At 41.7% G+C, this 21,335-nt stretch overlaps 1 protein-coding gene across 7 annotated transcripts in view; it reads right to left on the bottom strand.

The window, feature by feature from the left end:
- Positions 1-648: 648 nt before the first annotated feature.
- TJP1 (tight junction protein 1) overlaps positions 649-21,335 on the bottom strand; it is a 314,963-nt gene continuing 294,276 nt past the window's right edge. For 2 of the 7 annotated variants that reach the window (XM_049906007.1, XM_049906010.1), the window contains 5 exons: positions 16,070-16,242; positions 13,393-13,873; positions 11,391-11,608; positions 9,840-9,923; positions 649-3,328 (listed from right to left, as the gene is read on the bottom strand). In XM_049906007.1, coding sequence (XP_049761964.1) covers positions 3,234-3,328; positions 9,840-9,923; positions 11,391-11,608; positions 13,393-13,873; positions 16,070-16,242 — 1,051 coding nt within the window. In that variant the 3' untranslated portion in view covers positions 649-3,233. Of the gene's footprint in view, positions 3,329-9,779; positions 9,924-11,390; positions 11,609-13,392; positions 13,874-16,069; positions 16,243-17,993; positions 20,932-21,335 lie in introns of those variants that run through there. The other 5 variants (XM_049906004.1, XM_049906008.1, XM_049906006.1 and 2 more) reach the window with 4 other exon arrangements.

Genomic DNA, 21,335 nt, shown 5'->3' with positions numbered 1-21,335 from the left:
ATTTCTTAGATACAAACCAAAAGCACGACCTACAAAAGAACTGATAAACTGAACTTCATAAAACTTAATAACTCCTGCTCTTTGAAACACACTATTTAAGAAAAGGAATAGATTGGGAGAAAATATCTGTAAATTGCATACCTAACAAAATGAGTTTGCATCCACAATGTATAAAGAACTCTCAAAACTCGGTAATAAGAAAACAAATCGCCCAATTAAAAAACTGGGGAAAGATTTGAACTGATACTTTACCAAAGATAAAACCAGTTAAGTGGGTGGCAAATAAAGGAAAAGATGCTTATCATTAGTCATTACCCAGAAACCCAGTGCCGTCGAGTTGATTCCGATTCATAGCGACCCTATAGGACAGAGTAGAATTGCCCCGTAGAGCTTCCACGGAGCGCCTGGCGGATTTCAGATCAAAACCACAAGGAGACTGCATATCAGAACGGCTAAAATAAAAAACACTGACAATACCAAGTGTGGGTGAGGTGGAGCAACCGCAACCCTCAAACTGCTGCTGAGAGTGCAAAGTGGTACAGCTACTTTGGGAAACAAGCTGGCAGTTTTTTGTAAAGTTACACACTTACCACAGAACCAACAATCTAATTTACAGGTATTTAATCAAGTGAAATATAAACTGATCTTCACACAAAAACCTGTGCGTGAATGTTTACAGCAGCTTTATTAGTAAATCTTCAAAACTCAGCAGCTCCCCAAACGTTCCCCACGTGGGGAATGGACAACAAACTTTGGTATAGCCACGCAATGGGATACTACTCAGCAATAGAAAAGGACTAACTATTGGTACTTGCAACATCATGAATGAATCTTGAATTATGCTAAATGAAAGAAAGAATTCAGATTCAAAGGCTATATATTGTATGATTCCATTTATGTGACATCCTTGAAAAGGCAAAACTTTAAGGACACAAAAGAGGGCAATGCTTGCCATAGGCTGGGGCAAGGACTGAATATAAAGCTTTGGGCAGAAGGGAATTTTGGGGCCCAATGAAACTAGTCTACATTTTGACTGTGGTAATGACCACGCGTTTGTCAAAACCGGCAGAACTATAAACTAAAAACGGTAACTTCTACTGCATACAAATTTTAACTTAATAAAAAACAAATAAAATACACTAAATCCACAAAGATGTTCACTAAAGCACTACAGCAGTGATGTGTCAGTAACAGTGGTGGGTAAGACAATGTGACAATCATGAGGGAATATTTACAAACCCAAACACCAAACCCGCTGCCGTTGAGTCGATTCCAACTCATAGCGATGGTACTGGACACACCAGAACTGCCCCATAGGGTTTCCAAGGAGCAGCTGGTGGATTCCAACGGCCAATCTTTTCGTTAGCCGCCTCAGCTCTTCGTCATTTAGTCACTAAAAACCATTTTCTCTCCCCAGATGTAGTGAGACATGAGTAAAAAACCTATGATACGCTTTTGGGGAAATAAAAGGATACAAAATAATACACAAACTGGTCTTAGGGAACGCAAACACATCAATATAGGCATATGCGTATCCATCTATGTAGCAGAAAGAATACATGCTATAGTTCTGCCTGCTTCTTCTTCCTATTGTCTCAAGGCTTCACTGCTACGTCATTCTAATCAGTACTGCCCACACACTGACCACGGCGAACAGTCAGCATCAGCAGGACCAGGCCTGACGTGGTAGCAGGGGCCCGGGGTGATGAGGATTAGTGCGCAGAATTTTTAACCAGGATTATCAAGTTGCGTGACATTAGAAATTGAGGGCAGTATTTTCTGAAACAGACCAAACCAGTGCTTTATTTTAAAAACTTTTATTCTGCAGATTTAGAAATTTGAGATTTTTAATAACAGCAAAAGAAATTCAGTCACACCTAATGATTGATTAACAGAATGTAGTGGCATGTTATCTAAACAGACACCGTGCTGATGTGCCATAATAAATTGTCTATTAGTAAAAAAATACACTTTAGGGCACAGCATTGTATCACAAATTACAGTAGGGATACTTTGCAAGAATTTAATCAAACTAGAGAATTCTGAGTAACTGTATCTTTTAAATGCAGCACTTAAAAATGTAACAACTCTGTGCATTCTTTTTCTTAAAAAAATGACCTTGTGTGTCATAGAAATGCTGCTTTATTGCTGCAGAGGTCAAAGTTCAAGGCTCAAGAGGTACAGGAGAGAATACAAAGGTAGCCTTAAGAAACTTAGTTTTGTTTATGTATAAAAAAGGTAAAGTTTATAAAAGTTAATTTACAAACCAAGAACAAAAGTGGTATGCACGCATTATGTACAAGCATCCTTAAAACATGGAAATTTTCAAGTGCATAGCCAAAAAGAACAGAAAACAACCACTAACTCTTGCCAAAAAAAAAAAAAAAAAAACCTTCCCAAATCACACCATTATTTCTCTTGGTGATTACACATTTCTGAAACCACCAAAGACACAATTTATCACTTACTCAATCTTTTTTCATGATACAGTATTTAGTTGCGCATAAAAGCCATCAAAACTTAGTAATACACAGCGAGAATGATCTAAGAATCACACACATGAGGGTAAGGCATTCCTGCTGGTTAGTACGTCTGTGGTGATGTGGTGAACTCACAGATCCAGAGAGGCCACGGAACTGGTCGCACATGCTTTGGTGTCCTTCCCTAAGAAAAATGTATTTCCATATACAGTAATTGTCTTCATTTGACACACACACGAAGCTATAAATCCCCCTTGCTGTACATTTCTGTTAAATCCACTACACTGGTTATATATTCCAGGTGCATTTTAAAAATGTGTGCATATTACCTCATGCATAATAAAATGTATATGCCAGGCCAGGGTCATCCTAAGGTTTAAAACTGTATAGTCTGGAAACAATAGAACTCAAATGCACCCTATTTACTGGCTGGTAATTTAACGGAAACCAATAGGTGAAGTTAGCAGTGACCATAAAAAAGTACAAAAATAATTACAAAGCAAAACAGCTTTGAAACTCTAGCCACTCAATACCAACAGCTCTTCACTCACAAACATGCAGTTTGTGGCGTGTTTTCTGACCACAGTTCAGGGGCATGCTCACTAACCTTCATCAGTTCAAACAAAATGCTTAACACTAAGAAGCTGCTATCAATTCTAAGAAAAGTGTAATACTTGATAGAGTGGTTCCATTTAGATTTAGTAAGTTTAACCCAGTTTCACATTATTTCATCAAGCTTCTATATTTTAAGAATTAAAAGTGGTCAATCAGGACAGAAACACAGTTTGCTCCAACAAGGTAATTTGGATCTCCAGGAAGACACTTGTTCTGCCAGGTTTTAGGATCACCTGTGAGAGAGAAGGAAGTTGGTGTTATTTACAGTTGGCTAAGTCACTATAATGCTTTGCAATCACAGGGCAAACGTAAATGCATGTATTTAGGTATAATTTTCTTCTGTTTTGTTCAGCATACTGCACTTGTATCAAAACTCTCAGTGCTCTATTTCCATGCTGTCTCAGACCTGTATTTTGTTCATCTTGTTTTCAAGTTCATCTCCTTTTAAAAAATGAATTAAAAGTGGGAAGACCATATGCCTGGGACAGTCCCAGTTTGTCCCTGAGTCCACATAATTATTAACAGTACCTTCTTTCACTTTCACAAGTCTGGGAAGTAATTATACGATCACACACTTGACTGAGTATGAAGACACAAGTCTCACTCAACTACAGGCCAACGAATGAAACCTCTCAAGTTCCACAGACAATCCTGAAGCCCCTTCTCCCTGACAAAAAAAAATCAGTTCAGACTGGGCCACAGCTCCTCAGCCCTGCCTGTAAACAAAATATTCACAGAGCTTACCAGGAAGCCTGAAGTGGGCTCGGCACTAGGTTTTTTTTTTTTCTCTCCTTAATTGTGCTTTAGGTGGAAGTTTACAACTCAATTTCTCACTTAAAAATTTATACACGTATTGTTTTTTGACATTGGTGGCAATTACCACAACGTGGCAGCACACTCCCCCTTTCCATCCCAGATTCCCTGTGTCCATTCCTTCAGTTCCTGTCCCTTCCTGCACTTTGGACAGGAGCTGCCCATTTGGTCTCATATATTTGATTGAACTAAGACGCAAGCTCCTCATGTGTGCTATTTTTTATTTTATAGGCCCATCCAATCTTTGTCTGAAAAGTGGGCTTCAGGATGGTTGCAGCTCCGGGTTAGCAGAGCATCTGGGGGCCAGTCTTGGGGGTTCTTCCAGTCTGTCAAATCAGTAAGTCTTGTTTTTTTAAGTGAATTTGAATTCTGTTTTACATTCTCCTCCTGCCCTGTCTGGGACTCTCTGTTGTGATCCCTGTCAGAGCAGTCACTGGTGGTAGCCGGGCACCATCTAGTTCTTCTGGTGTCAGACTGGTGGAGTTTCTGGTTCATGCGATCCTTCAGTCCTTTGGGCTAACATTTTCCTTGTCTTTGCTTGTCTTCATTTCCCTTTGCTCCGAGTGGGATGGAACCAATAGATGTATCTTAGATGGCCACTCAAAGGCTTTTAAGACCCCAGACGCTACTCACCCAAGTGGAATGCAGGACATTTTCTTTATAAGCTATGTCGTGTCTATTGATCTAGACGCTCCCTGAGACTATGGTCCCCAGGCCCCAGTCCCTCTAAGTGTTTGGATGTGTCTAGGAAGCGTCTATGCTTTTGTTTTGGTCCAACTGTGCTGACTTCCCCTATATCGTGTGCTGTCCTTCCCTTCACCAAAGCTGACACTTGTCTACCGTCAAATTAGTGATTGCCCCACCTCTCTCTCTCCACCCTCATAACCATCAAAGATTATGCTTTTTTTTCTGTGTAAACCTCTTCTTGAGTTAATAGTGGTCTCATACAATATTTGTCCTTTTGTGACTGACTTATTTCACTCGCCTTAATGCCCTCCAGATTCATTCATGTTGTGAGATGTTTTGCAGACTCATCACTGTTCTTTATCGTTGCGTAGTACTCCATTGTATCTATGTCCTATAATTTGTTTTTCCATTTATCTGTTGCTGGGCACCTAGGTTGTTCGCTCCTTTTTGCTACTGTGAATACTGCTGCAGTGAACATGGGTGTGCATATGTTTTATTTGTGTGACAGCTCTTATTTCTGTAAGGTGTATTTCTAGGAGTGGGACTGCTGGATTGTGTGGTATTTTGATTTGTTTCCTGTTTTACATTCCCACCAGCACTGCATAAGAGTTCCAATCTCCCTGCAACCTCTCCAACATTTGTTATTTTGTGTTTTTTGGATTAGTGCCAGTATCATCAGGGTGAGATCGTGGCATCTCAATGTAGTTTTGATTTGTGTTTCTCTAACAGCTAATGATCACAAGCATTTCTTCATTTATCTGTTAGTCACCGGAATGTCTTCTTTGGTCAAGTGTCTGTTCATATCCTCTGCCCGTTTTTTTTTTTTTTTATAACTTTTATTAAGCTTCAAGTGAACGTTTACAAATCCAATCAGTCTGTCACATATAAGTTTACATACATCTCACTCCCTACTCCCACTTGTTCTCCCCCTCTTGAGTCAGCCCTTTCAGTCTCTCCTTTCGTGACAATTTTGCCGGCTTCCCTCTCTCTCTATCCTCCCATCCCCCCTCCAGACAAGAGTTGCCAACACAATCTCAAGTGTCCACCTGATATAATTAGCTCACTCTTCATCAGCGTCTCTCTCCCACCCGCTGACCAGTCCCTTTCATGTCTGATGAGTTGTCTTCGGGGATGGTTCCTGTCCTGTGCCAACAGAAGGTCTGGGGACCATGGCCGCCAGGATTCCTCCAGTCTCAGTCAGACCATTAAGTTTGGTCTTTTTATGAGAATTTGGGGTCTATATCCCACTGATCTCCTGCTCCCTCAGGGGTCCTCTGCTGTGCTCCCTGTCAGGGCAGTCATCGATTGTGGCCGGGCACCAACTAGTTCTTCTGGTCTCAGGATGATGTAGGTCTCTGGTTCATGTGGCCCTTTCTGTCTCTTGGGCTCTTAGTTGTCGTGTGGCCTTGGTGTTCTTCATTTTCCTTTGCTCCAGGTGGGTTGAGACCAATTGATGCATCTTAGATGGCTGCTTGTTAGCATTTAAGACCCCAGAGGCCACATTTCAAAGTGGGATGCAGAATGATTTCATAATAGAATTATTTTGCCAATTGACTTAGAAGTCCCCTCAAACCATGTTCCCCAGACGCCCGCGTTTGCTCCGCTGACCTTTGAAGCATTCATTTTATCCCGGAAACTTCTTTGCTTTTGGTCCAGTCCAATTGAGCTGACCTTCCATGTATTGAGTGTTGTCTTTCCCTTCACCTAAAGCAGTTCTTATCTACTGATTAATCAATAAAAAACTCTCTCCCACCCTCCCTCCCTCGTAACCACAAAAGTATGTGTTCTTCTCAGGTTTACTATTTCTCAAGATTTTATAATAGTGGTCTTATACAATATTTGTCCTTTTGCCTCTGACTAATTTCGCTCAGCATAATGCCTTCCAGGTTCCTCCATGTTTATGAAATGTTTCACAGATTCGTTACTGTTCTTTATCGATGCGGAGTATTCCACTGTGTGAATATACCACAATTTATTTACCCATTCATCCGTTGACGGACACCTTGGTTGCTTCCAACTTTTTGCTATTGTAAACAGAGCTGCAATAAACATGGGTGTGCATATATCTGTTTGTGTGAAGGCTCTTGTATCTCTAGGGTATATTCCGAGGAGTGGGATTTCTGGGTTGTATGGTAGTTCTATTTCTAGCTGTTTAAGATAACGCCAGATAGATTTCCAAAGTGGTTGTACCATTTTACATTCCCACCAGCAGTGTATGAGAGTTCCAATCTCTCCGCAGCCTCTCCAACATTTATTATTTTGTGTTTTTTGGATTAATGCCAGCCTTGCTGGTGTGAGATGAAATCTCATCGTAGTTTTAATTTGCATTTCTCTAATGGTTAATGATCGAGAGCATTTTCTCATGTATCTGTTGGCTGCCTGAATATCTTCTTTAGTGAAATGTGTGTTCATATCCTTTGCCCACTTCTTGATTGGGTTGTTTGTCTTTTTGTGGTTTAATTTTGACAGAATCATGTAGATTTTAGAGATCAGGCGCTGGTCGGAGATGTCATAGCTGAAAATTCTTTCCCAATCTGTAGGTGGTCTTTTTACTCTTTTGGAGAAGTCTTTAGATGAGCATAGGTGTTTGATTTTTAGGAGCTCCCAGTTATTGGGTTTCTCTTCATCATTTTTGGTAATGTTTTGTATTCTGTTTATACCTTGTATTAGCTCTGCCCGTTTTTTAACTGGATTACTTGTGTTTTTGTTGTTGAGGTATTGCAGTATTTTGTAGGCTTTAGAGAGTACACCCTTATCAGATATGTTGTAGCCAACCATTTTTCCCAGTCTGTAGGTTCACTCTTTTGGTGAGGTCTTTTGATGAGTGTAACTTTTAGGAGCCCCCAGTTATCTAGTTTCTCTTCCGGTGTTTGTGTGTTGTTAGCTATGGTTTGTATACTATTTATGGGACACTGGGGTTTTCAACAAGCTCTCGATAATTGAGATTTGCAGGGTGAGGTATGTACCCCTGGTAAACCCAAAATCAAACCTGTTGTCACTGATTCGAATCTGACTTATGACAACCCCACGTGTGCCAGGGTAGAACTGTTCCATAGGGTTTTCTGGGCTGTGATCTTTGTGGCAGCAGATCACCAGGCCCTTCTATGTGGCACTGCTGGATAGGTTTGAACCACCGACCTACTGGTTAGAAGTGCAAAGTGTCTGCAACACCCAGGGACCTTGGAACCCCTGGTCGTGAACACTAAAAGCAAACACTGAAAGATGGGTTAAGCGTATGTCTCTGTGGTGCCCAAGGAAGGTGACAGTCAAAGCTGCCAATTTCTGCCTCCCTTATAGCACTTTTTTATAGCACTAGTTCTCAACCAGAGGTGAGTCTGCCCCTAACTCATGTTAGATGTTGTTGCTTGTCACATATTATACCTAGCGGGGAGAAGGCCAGGGATGCTACTAAAACATCCCACAATGCATGGTACGAGACCATACGACAGGAAATTATCCAGCCAAAACATTAAATGTATTAAGGTTGAGAAACTCTACCCACAATAAGCTAGATATCATCCAAGTGCAGGTATCTGGGTTCAAGAGCACTTCACAATGGGCTCAGCAGTTCAAAAAACTGATTTCATACACACACACACGTACATGGGTTTATGCGATCCTCTAAACTCTTAACAAATTTTTTAGGCAAAAATATAGAGCTATGACACTCTTTGGAAGAAAAAAGGCTGAAGTTGCTTTCTAAAATAGTAATTTTTTGTTGGATTAAGTCAGTGGCTATCAAAAATCTATACTGAGTTTTTGAATTGAAATTTACAGCAGAGTAAAGCAATTTAAAGCCATACAGGATTATATAATTTTCTTTTCTGGGTGAATATACTTAAACACAAAGAAGTTGTTTCAATCTAACAAACCAACTTATGTTCTGTGGCATAAGACACTGGAGGTAAGTGGAGAAATAATTTATGCTTCGTGTAATATCTGAAAAAGGTCACTTATGAAACAGGTAACTATATTAAACAGTTATTTTAAGAACCCTGCAAAAACACCTTCATAAAGCAAAAATTCACCCATCCTAATTTGGCTTAGAGGACAATCTAACCTCATACTTCCACCTGACTTTCAGAATACACATTTTAAATGGAGTTTTATTAATGTTAATTCACCAAACTAGGCCAATAAAATATTTCTCAATAGAGTCTGAGGAGAAAACCTGACCCTATAGGACAGAGCAAAACTGCCCCATAGAGTTTCCAGGGAGACCTGGTGGATTCAAACTGCCAACCTTTTGGTTAGCAGCTGTAGCTCTCAACCACTACGCTATCAGGGTTTTCCCTTTAATATCAAGTGTGTTAAAATTAATTTATTAACTTTTTCCAGAAAATGGGGTGCTTGTGAATATGAGAAAATGTGAAGTGTGTGTGTGTGTGTGTGTACTCCCCCAGTCCCCGGCCCCTCTTCTTGGGCAGTATGCTCCTATAATCTTTACACCACTGAACTTTCTTTCACACTGTACTGAAGTAAAATTGCATAATGTACATTTGGATTATCAAAAATTCAGAAGTAGTACTTTAAATTCTTATTTTCCTGTATCAGGTTCTCTTCAAGTAATCTACACCAATGATACAGAAGTTTCAACTGGTTATTGACTTAGTCACCCAAGGAAGTGGCAAATATGAAAATATAATGGAAGTTTTGAAAATTATGATCTTACGAGCAAAAAGTCATTAAAAAAAAAGTGAGTAATAGAAGTTATTTAGAGTTTTACATTGAAAAACCATGGCCAAGTATGATCACAGTGGAAGAACTTTTGTCTTTCACGTTTCTCTGGTATTTATACCTCGTAGATTAAGAAATTATTAAAACAAAAACCAAAAATTACTATATAAAGGAATCAAATCGTTTTAGTAAAAAGATGAAAATGCCTCTGTGTAGGGCAGTATCAATTCTCCCAATGCATCCTGAAAATATAGGAAGAACAAATAATTTTGTTAAACACCAACCTTTGGCCAAATTATCAATTTTTAAAAGGTAGAAGCTTCTCTACCTGTCGACATTAACTTACAACAAGCAGCACGAATGAATCTGAAAACACTGGTGATGCCCACGAGGCCACGGGAACAGAGGTAGAGATCTGCTAACCAACAGCACCAGCAGCTGCATCAGCCCAGGTCTTAATCAACGACAGCACCCAAAGCCCCAAAGGACAGAGTGAAGACAGCATACCCGACGAGGAGTTGGATGATTTTAGAGCAAAAGACCAACCGTCAGGAGTCATGGACGCACAGTGTGGTAAGCGCAGCTCCACTGGTTTCAGGAACTTGAGGCCATGGGGCCCACACATCACTAAGGGGCTCAGCAGTGTCTCACCTGGAATCACAGAAAGGGATGGAGGGTGAGAAGATGAGAAGGTGAGATGGTGAGCCTCCTTCTAGACCCAAGTTCTCCTCACCCCTCTTTTCTAGTCATGGGCTTTAAAGCCAAATGGGTTAGTTCCCTAGAGCTGCATTGTCTAATAAAAATAAAACGTGAGCCACATACGTAATTTTAAATTTTCTAGTAGCCAGATTAAAAAATAAACAGGTGAAATTAACCTTAATATTTTATTTAACCAAGTATATCTAAGACATTATCATTCCAACTTGTAATCAATATACTAAATCTTTGAAACCAGTGTGTGTTTTACACTTCCAGGACATTTTCATTTCAAAATAATCACATTTCAAGGGCTAAACAGCCACATGCAGCTATAGCTACTATATTCAATCACACAAGGCTACAGCATAAAACATAAAACAACTATACTTTTTACAAATGTTACTCCTATTTTCCATTTTTAATGTTTTCTTTGCTACAGATTTGGTTCATGGAATTAATGCATGGTCACTAGTCAGTCCTGCTTGTTTTTAATACAGGATATTCCAAAATCACAGCAGAGAATCTGATGTTAGTAATCTGGCAACACGTAAGAAAATGAGCTAATATATTTAAGGAAGCAAAGTGCTGCAAAAAGATTCTAAAAAAGCAACTGTAACATGGTTCGTTCTAATATCATCTTGGTAGACTGAGGAAGCCTACAGAAGACGCCGCCATTCGTAGGCTCCTTAAGCACCTCAGGGACACACACTGTGATATCCTCCAAGGATATTTCACTCACTCGGCTGAGTATTCACTAGCACGAGGTCCCAGGATGATAAATAAGACAGCAACTGTTTAAGAGGCTTACATTCCTCAACCAGGTGACTTACCTAACCCGCCCCTAGAGATGGAAGGGCTGGCTGATTCTAGAGACCAATTTGGCCAAATTATGCCAAGATGTGAAGCAGGCCTAATGGCATTGCCTAAGGTGGCTTTTAATCTCCCACTTAAAATATAGCACAATGTGGGGAAAAACTACCATGTTAATCTCGACCACCAAGGCTTTAACTGCTGAACGCCCTCTTCACCCCGTAATAGCCATCTCCGGGGTCCCTCGCCCTCACCACCGCTCGGGAAATTCTGACACAAACAGTCGTGTGAGGTGCCCCCCGAGGGAAGGAAACATGCTGTGGTTGTCAGTGTGGACAGGTCACTAGAGAATCCTCAAGGAGCCCTGCTGGTGCGATGGTTAAAGTGGTCAATTGCTAACTGAAAGGTCAGCAGTTCAAAGCTTCTAGTGGCTCTGCAGAAGACAGATGTGGCAACCCTGGAAACCTGTGGGGTCACCATGAATTGGAATTGACTTGATCACAGTGGGTGGTGGGAGAGAATCCTCTTAGCTGATCATTATAAACTTTGAAAACACAGATAGGACAACTCTTAAGTTATTAAACTAAGCAGAAAAATTAACACATTTACCTTTCTCTTTATCTAAAGGTGGGAGGATGCTGTTGTCTCGGCAGACCTTGAAATAGATTTCCTGCTCAATTCCCTCGGGAATGGCTCCTTGTGGGATAATTATACTAACACCAGTTTCTATGGAGCTCAACACCCCACCGTTGCTGTTAAATATGCCTCGGGCTGTGGCCACCACAGTATGGCCGTCCTCATCTTCATCCTCTTCCACAGCTGAAGGGCTGAAGAGTTACAAAATGGCTATGTTAATTCCTACTCATACACAGGAGCTCTCCCTTTCATTACTATTTTAAAAGGCAGTTTCGTTTTTATTTCTCCGAACAAACAAGAAATTACTTACTTCAACAAGATAGTTTTTAGCAACAGCTTTTACTCACAGGGATAACAACTAAAAGCATATTCTTCTCACAGAAATCAATTTCATTTTTGAAAGAAACTAACCAAGTTATCTTTACTATTGATTTTCTGCAACTTGAACGTATAAAACCTGATTCCTTGTGCACCCAACAACTACAGTTCATTGGTTTGAAGAAGCACATTTTGACATCCATGAAACTGACAGAGTCACGGTTCAGTTGATAACATCTTTCCTCCTTAGTGATATATAAGACAGGGTAACTGACGGCTTCTTAGACCTGGAAGAACACACTGATGAGGTTCTGCACCTCCTGAGGATTTTAAGTGTGTACACTGATTTGCTGCTGCAGGGAGGAAACTGCTCCTTCTAGGGCAGGCACCACTGGGGCTCTGCAGATACCATTCCACCCTGCCTGACAAAGATCTCAGTTCTTCCATCAGTTAAGCCGATGGATTTCCCTGGCACTGCCTGAGTACCAAAGGCCCATGCTGGCAAAGGCAAGGCTTCCACAGTCCAATGAGGCAAAGACTTTGGTGTGAGTACACACCAAACACCCATGAAAAAAGACAGTATGTGAACTCAGAACACAAAGAATACCAAAGCCAAAGGGGATGCGGTACCGACAACTGCTGCAAAAGTAAGGATATTACCCATGGAAGATTTCTTGAAGTAAAGTTTTGAGCCAGGACTTAAAGGTGAGCAGAAAGATGGACCATCGAAATAGAAGCATGTGAAAGGTAGCCAAGCCTTCATTCCAGCATGTTAGGACCGACAGGGATGGACACTTGTGACAACGGCAGGGAGTGGAGATCATCACCTGACATAGTGATGCCATGTAACCCCTACACAGGAGGGTCCGTTGCTCCACTCCTGCTAACTTGTGATGCTCACACAGACGGAGGTAGCAAACTAACAGGGCTGTCCTTTCTCCTGGGAAGCAGCCCTGGTGGCCCTCAGTTCTATCTGCAAGTGCTTCTATTTCAGTTGTGGTTTGAAAACGTAACTGCAGTTAGGAGATTGAGGTATGCTTATATGAGGCCAGAGTGGGCCTGGTCCATCCCTCTTGAATGACACGACAGAAAAGGGTACAATAAGTGTGGTTCCAAATGGGCTCACTTTGTCTTGATAGCTCAGCCATCTGTTTTTCAACAGCCATTTTGAGGTCATTACATCATTTCCTTTTAACATCACCGTTGAACAAATAGTGGATGAGGGACATAGACAGGTATGTTTCCGAGATAGTCTCCAAACGTACCTCACCAGTCACAGGTTAACTGGGAAGCCATGGTGGGTTAAGGTTATGGGCTCTGAGGTCAAATGACCTGGGTCTACATCTAGGCTCCCTCACCCTAGTGTGTGACCCTGGGCAAACTGCTCAGTGTCATTCAACCTCAGCTTTCAGTAAAATGGGGGATAATGACAATAACTACCAACAATACACGACTGTTAGCTTTTATTACTCATTAATATTATCTTGTGTTCTTGCAGAACTTTCTTGTTAATGGCATTTATTGCCACATTTTGGATAACATTCTGTTCAGCTTAAAGCTACAGCTAAAATTATCAAGTCCCAAGCCATATAAACTACATCAAACTCACACAAGACAGAGCACACAGCCAGTGTCTGAGAGTATGGCAAACTCTTACCTGACAGGAACAGCTTGAGGCACTGTGCTGGTGCTGTGTATCTGATATTTGGGCTTTTCTGCATGGATGGAGAAGGTTTCCACTCCACTGTCAAACTCAGGAGGCTGTGCTGAAGAACTGTGTGTTTTCAGAACGGTCTTTGGAGAAGTGGGGGCTTTTGAAGATAAGTCTGGTTTGTGTGCAGTTTCACTTGGTAAAAGATTGTGATTGAATTTAGGGCTTTCAAACTTGCGTTCAAACGGCCTAGCAGAACTCGTATAAGGTTTTGGTGTGAATCGATTGTATGCTGGAGTGACTGTTTTCTGAGTCTGTTCAGCTCCATTAACTGGAGCTTTATCTGGGAAACTTTTCGGGGGAAAGAAAGTAGTCTGAACAGTATCTTCTCTGTTTGATGGTCTGAAAGTTGCTGGCTTATTCTGCGATGGAGGTGGGTCTGGTTTCGACACTACAGAATTCTGAAAATCCAATGACACTGAATTACCTGAAAAACAAACATATAGCAGCATTTAAAATACTTTCAAAGTTTTAACAGTCCTTCTGGCATCTCTCCCATCTCAACTTGCCCTAGTGTCAGAGTTGAGGCCCAGGTCTAGGTCGCCACTGTCACAGGGTGGCTCTTAAACCCTGGTGGCTGTGTGTGATGTCGAGGGACCAGGAGGCAGTGTGGACACATATTCAGCTATTACTGTACCCTGCTGCCTTAGAGTCAGGGCCATGCTGCTAAAGGTCCTGGCTCCCAGAGACTGAGGAGCAACCCCTCTTTGACAAATCAGAAATCAGAAAAAGAATGACAAATTCAACTGCAGTTTAAGAAAAAAAAAATCAGTACTACAAAACTCCCCATAATCAAAGTAAAAAACCACGGATTGGGAGAAGACATTTATAACACGTACAGCCAATAAAGAAGTAACATCTAAAACATACAAAGAACATCCACACATCTATAAGAAAAAGTCAGCCTAAGAGCAAGACAGGTGAAGACATGAACAGGTAAAACAGAAGTGAAATCCAGAAGGCCCAGTAACCATGTAAGATACTCAACCTCACCATCAGTTAGGAAAACGCAAAACAAAAACAAAGAACATGAAAGACCATTTCACAGACATTAGATATTGGCAAAATTTTTAAAAAATTTTATGATACCAAAATCGGTGAGGATGCGAAACCGCAGAAACTGGTGTACTGCTGGTGGCGGGTCGAATGCGACCGACGGGATGTGAAGAGGGAGCCTGTTCCAGCTTTCTTTTATGAAAGTAGCACAATCTTGGTATCAAAACCAGACAAGGGCATTGTAAGAAAATCCCTTGAGAGCACAGTAATATAACCTACCACATTAACAGAATAAAGGAGAAAAATCATACGGTCTTCTTACATGCAGAAAACGCATTTCGCAAAATGCTTTCAACAAATCGGAAGAGAAGGGAAATCCTAAACATGATAAAAGGCATCTCCAAAAAACTTACAACTAACATCACAAAGGTCAAACGTCAAGAATCATCTCTCCTTTATGATCAGGAACCAGACAAAAATATCTGCTCTCATTATTTCACAACAATAAGTGGACTAAAGTAAGAAAAAGGAATAAAGACGGAAAAATAAGAATGAAAACGCTCTTTATCTGCAGATGTAATCCTATACGAACAAAATTCTAGCATAAAGTAACATCCATCTACAATTACAAGTTGTCCAGTTGAAGACTTACATATCCTAGAATTTGACTCATACACAAATACCATTGAAGTACTGTTTGCAGTAGCAAAATATGTGCCAAAAGGGAAATGGTTAAACAAATTATGGTAATTATTTTTAGAGTAAAATGTTATACAGCTATTACAATGAATAACCTTAAGCTATATGCTATCTACCTTGCTGAGATGTTGCAAAGGAACGTAAATGCAAATAAAAAGCAAAGTTGTGAAGGGACACATTTTATGTAAAACTTTAAAGCATGCAAAACGAACTTAACGTGATATAAAAACATACACAGGATAACAAATACAAGAGTTAAGGTAGTGGTCACCTCTGGAGAGGGAAGACAGGAAAAAGACAGGATTAGAGAGAGACATACGGGGGATTTAAAATAAAAAAAAAAAAGAGAGGCAAATCAGCAAAGCTCCATGTGGGATTCAGGAAGGCTTTATGTTTTCTTCTATGCTTTTTCGTGTTATGAAATATTTCATAATTACTAAAAAAGATTCCATTCATGAAGAGAAAGAAAAAATTCATTTTTAGAGAAAAATTTCTTCTTTTGGAAACGGCATTCATTGCAACAAGTGGGAAGGAAGAAGACTTCCTTCTGTCAGATGCATCATTCTCTTCCTGCACGTAGCTTTGCCACATCCATCAGAGAAGATGGAATACGGCGACAGTGATTTTCTAAGTCACCGTTCAGTATTCAGGTTCAGATGTATTGGTAAACAAATACTACTAGAAGATTTAGACTGGCGTAAAATTGGGCTATGTTAATAAAACAGATTAAAAATCTAGCTAAAATATTCGTCTCACACAATGGCCACAGTCATCAAGACTGGAATCGTACTTTTAACAAAGCACTATTTTTCACTGTTCCCAAGCTAAAAGCTTCCAGTGTGGGTTTATGTATAAACTATTTTGCTTAATAATGACAAGAATTTATTAGTTTCCTAACTATGACTCTGCTGTAACCTGTGAACTGTACCTTCCCCATGGGCTCCCTTGGAATGCGTGTGGAGGGCCAGAGAAGCGCTGGTGGCAGGCTGAGCAGGCTGGCTGTACTGGGAGGGCAGTGGAGGAGGAGGAGGGGTCTGGGCTGGGTCGTATCGTTTCTCCCCAAATGACCTATCCGCAGCATCAGCTTCAGTAGGCTTTCCCCTGTTGAAAAATAAAGGGAAAAAAATGCCAACACTTGAAAACGCACTCACTATACAGAGCATGTTCTCATTCCTTCAAGTACCCCTAACTTCTAAAATATCTAGAAATTTCACGATACATTTTTATGAGTATGGGTACTCTACCAAAATATACAAATTCAACCATTCATCAGCACAAGAAATGTCAAGACAGCACAGATACTTTAAAAATATTATAAAACATCCAGAAGATGGCAACCAACAGGCAGATGAAATTTTGGGTATACTCATAATATTCAATTGTACTGTTTACCAAAAAATTGTAATGGTTGGTAGGTTTAAGAAAGTCTTGCAAATATTTTGAAAAATACTGGCCAAATCTTCCTTGGACCCACTCTGATTTATCAGGTACAAAGCTTGGCTTCTGGCACACTCAGAACACCTTAAGAAACAAATGGAATAGGCCAAGGGCTGGCAGACTTTATCAGTGAAGGGCTAGACAGTAAATATTTTCAGCTTTGTGGGCCATACGGTCTGTCACAACAATTCACCTCTGCTGTTACAGCACGAAAGCAGCCACAGGCATGCTGCCAATGAGTGGGCATGCCATGTTCCAGTAACACCACAAAAACTGGACATCTTTGACTTTAAAATTTGCCCTTGATTTACCAGATTTTTTTTTAAATGATTTTTACAGTAGCAGATATTGTGTTATTTTACAAGGCTCATTTAAGTCAAATTGGGCCATGTGTGCTTTTTTTTTTTTCAAATTGTCAATTGTGAATATGTAATACATAAAATTCACACAAAAGAAATGTTTTAAATAGACCCATAATTGCAACAATGCCATCTAAACCTTACTGCAGAGCCAAAGCGTAACTGGCTTTATGTGCACAAACAGTAACATACACTGGAGCACACTTTCACTTCCACAGAGACTTCTGTTGAAGAAGTCTAGTCTTACGATTAACTTTGAAACTACGCTGTTATCTTGCTTTGGGGCACTGAGACTAAGTCCCTGAAAACGACATTAAAACCTGAAAGTGCACATAATGCCAATGACACGGTGAGGGACACCTTAGGGAACAACCTCACATCAATGCCAGTCTTACCACTTGATGTTCCTTTTCAAGTAGTCATAGCTAGTGTAAGAGCCAAGAGCTCTAGGTGATGGCAAAGCAAGCACAATAGAAAAATGAAAGAAGATGGTCAATCTACTTAAGCAAATTTACAAGCAAATGGAACTCAAATATTTTAAAATATCAACCAAAAAATACACATGCACCAATTCAGCACAATTTGTTCTATAAAAGAAAATATCACCACTCCTCAAGTAACAAGAATTACCAATAAATTACAACACAGTAACTTATGTCCTGCCTGCCTGCCCGCCCGCCCGCCCGCCCGCCCACCTACCTGCCCGCCTGCCTACCCGCCTGCCTGCCCGCCTGCCTACCCACCTGCCCGTCTGCCCGCCCGCCTGCCTGCCCGCCCGCCCGCCCGCCCGCCCACCTACCTGCCCGCCTGCCTACCCGCCTGCCTGCCCGCCTGCCTACCCACCTGCCCGTCTGCCCGCCCGCCTACCTGCCCGCCCACCTACCCGCCTGCCTGCCTACCCGCCTGCCTGCCTGCCCGCCCGCCTACCTGCCCGCCTGCCTGCCCGCCCGCCTACCCGCCTGCCTGCCCGCCTGCCTACCTGCCCGCCTGCCTGCCTGCCCGCCCGCCTACCTGCCCGCCTGCCTACCTGCCCGCCTGCCTGCCTGCCCACTCACTATGTATTTTTACTGCTGTTCCAGTGGACAGCTAGGGCTTTGAGCTTCACCCCTCCTCTTCCACTTCTGCCCACTTCTGTTGTAGCTGGTGAGCAAAAAATAAAATCAAGGAGATGTAACAAAGCAGCAGGTTCTGAACAAGGTAGTGTCATGTTCCATTATAAGAAAAAGGCTGGGTAAAAGAAATTCTCTAAGTGAAGACACAGCCAGAAATGATACAAGGCCTCACGCCCATACTCCACAACAGCTATACCGGACCCCCAGTAGGGTAACGATGGATCTGCAGATGGAAACATGCATGACGGTGACTACCCCTAGGTTCCCTTCTAGCAAGACCTCATCCATCCCAAGTCACAGGCTAAGCCCTGTGGTGGGGGGAGCCCTATCTGCAATGCTGCCCTGCTTCACTTTCATAGTATCTACCCTAATAACATCACATGCACACAAAAACAACCTAACACGAATCCTACACTTGGTTCTTATTAGGCTAAGAACCACCACTATTTATGTACTGTGAGACCTGGAAGTCTCATGGCGAGATGAGAATTGAGAGTTAAGACACCCTGGTGACAAAAAATCCCTAGTTGCCTTGACGAAGTCTACTGCCATCGGGTCTGGGACATGTGTGCAAGGTGGTCTTCTAGCCCTGCATCAGATCTAAGAGTGGCTAACTCACTGCGGAGGTGAAGGTTTGAGCTATCACATAACTTCCCCCACTCTCATCCAGCTCTATGGAACTGTAAGACGAGACGGTATTTGTTTGCTTTCTGGGGTGTCTGCCCTATACTAACAAAGACATGTTACCTCTCCAATTCCTACTATTCTCGTGGCCTATTTTTAAGTGGAATACAAGTACATATCATCTGAAAGAGAATTATTTTGCTGTTTCTATATTTTACTGAAGGAAATAAAGGATTGTAGGCAGTCTCTTGGTGATAACCAAACACAGTAAATGTTTCTGAAATGTAGAACAAAGAAAGCCCCATGTTTTAAACTGCCTTCCAGGTGCTGAAGTTGTATTAGTTGGAGATTGAAATAGTATCAAAGGGGAAGGCTGGTACAGAAACGACTTCCCTCTTGGACAGTCATCTTCTATGACCCTCATTCTCCCTTCCAACTCTTTAACAATTAAACATCTAAATGGGGAAATGCAGCATAATTATGAAGAGCTTTAATTCATACTACAAAGAATTAAAGTATGTATTAGTATCCAGCCCAAGTTATACTTCTCTGACTCCTACAACACTGAAGACAGTGAGCAGGACAATTAACCTGAGCTCTGAGTGAATTCACAGACCGATGTGACCTACTGCTTGCACAGGCAGTGCTCCTGTATAACTTGCACCCAGCCAGCACTGGCTCCTTCTAGAGCTGGGTGAAGGGAAAGGAGGCAGCGGATGCACCCAGTGCACTGTGCTCTGGGCTGAGCTTCATTCAGTCAGGCGGCTAACAGCTCAGCTGCTAACCAAAAGGTCAGCAGTTCAAATCCACCAGCTGCTCCTTGGAAATCCTATGGGGCGGTTCTACTCTGTCCTATAGGGTCGCCATGAGTCAGATTCGACTTGACGCCGACAGGTTTGGTTTTTTGGTTACCATGTTTAGGACAGCAGTGGTGGCCCAATGACAGAATTCTCACCTTCCTTATGGGAGACCAGATTCAATTCCTGGCCAATGCAACTCAAGCGTAACCACCACCCACCTGTCAGTGGAGACTTGGGTGTTACTAAGATGCTGGACAGGTTTCTGTACAGCTTCCACACTAACACACTAAGAAAAAAGGCCTGGAGATCTGTTCTGAATGAAAAAATTCCATGGGTCACAACGGTCCAACCCTATCGTGCATGGGGTCACTGTGAGTCGGGGGCCCACTCCACAGAGCTAACAAAAACACCATAGACCCCGTCTAAAAGTGATAAATCACAAGTTATTAACTCATCTTCTGAGAAAATGAAATTAACACAAGAATAGCTTTTCAGTTAATTTTCTGAAAAAAATTTTTACTTACTTTTTAGACCTAAATGTATTCTTTTAGGTTTGTATTTTATTTACTAAGTATGTAAACACATATAAATTACATCTCCTTAAACTACACCCCTGGACCTTCTTCTGACAGGACTGAATGTGTTTAGTTGTTGTTGTTGTTAGGTGCCGTCGAGTCAGTTCCGACTCATAGCGGCCCTATGCACAACAGAACGAAACACTGCCTGGTCCTGCGCCATCCTTACAATCGTTGTTATGCTTGAGCTCATTGTAGCAATCACTGTGTCAATTCACCTTGTTGAGGGTCTTCCTCTTTTCCGCTGACCCTGTACTCTGCCAAGCGTGATGTCCTTCTCCAGGGACTGATCCCTCCTGACAACATGTCCAAAGTATGTAAGACGCAGCCTCGCCATCCTTTCCTCTAAGAAGCATTCTGGCCGCACTTCTTCCAAGACAGATTTGTTCGTTCTTTTGGCAGTCCGTGGTATATTCAATATTCTTCGCCAATACCGCAATTCAAAAGCGTCAACTCTTCTTCCGTCTTCCTTATTCATTGTCCAGCTTTCACATGCATATGATGTGATTAAAAATACCATGGCTTGGGTCAGGCGCACCTTAGTCTCCAGGGTGACTTCTTTGCTCTTCAACACTTTGAAGAGGTCCTTTGCAGCAGATTTGCCCAATGCAATGCGTCTTCAGTGGCATAAGTAAAAGTGACTGTTAAAGGACATAGCCTTCTACCTTACTAAAGGTGAGCTCTGAAGGACCGGGGCCTAGCTCACTCAGTCGTGGCACTCGAAGACTCTCATGGGTGCCTCTCCAGCACTGTGTTGAGGGAGGTTCACAATAATATTATAGAAGCCACTCTACATGGACACAATCCCGACTGCAATGCTCAGGTTTACATTTGTATTTCTCATAAACTGCTTTCTTCTAGACACAGGAGAGACTGAAACGGGCTGACAATAGAAAAAATGTTTTAAGCCTTCACTTCAAATGATATCTCAGAGAAAATAGTGGCAATTAAAGTTAGGTTTGCATCCCACTTTGGCAAGTGGATTCTGGGGTCTTAAAGGCTAGCAAGCGCCCATCTAAGATGCATCAATTGGTCTCAACCCACCCGGAGCAAAGGAGAACGAAGACCATCAAAGGCACAAGGAAAATATGAGCCCAAGAAAGAAAGGAACACATAAACCAGAGACTCCATCAGCCTGAGACTGGAAGAACTAGATGGTGCCCAGCTACCACCAATGACTGCTCTGAAAGGGAACACAACAGAGAACCCCTGATGGAACAGGAGAAAAGTGGGGTGCAGAGCTTAAATTCTAGTAAAAAGACCAGACTTAACAGTGTGACTGAGACT

The sequence above is a fragment of the Elephas maximus genome, chromosome 13 (genome assembly GCF_024166365.1).
Source record: "Elephas maximus indicus isolate mEleMax1 chromosome 13, mEleMax1 primary haplotype, whole genome shotgun sequence".
NCBI lineage: Eukaryota > Metazoa > Chordata > Mammalia > Proboscidea > Elephantidae > Elephas > Elephas maximus.
This window is presented reverse-complemented; position numbering and strand designations above follow the sequence as displayed.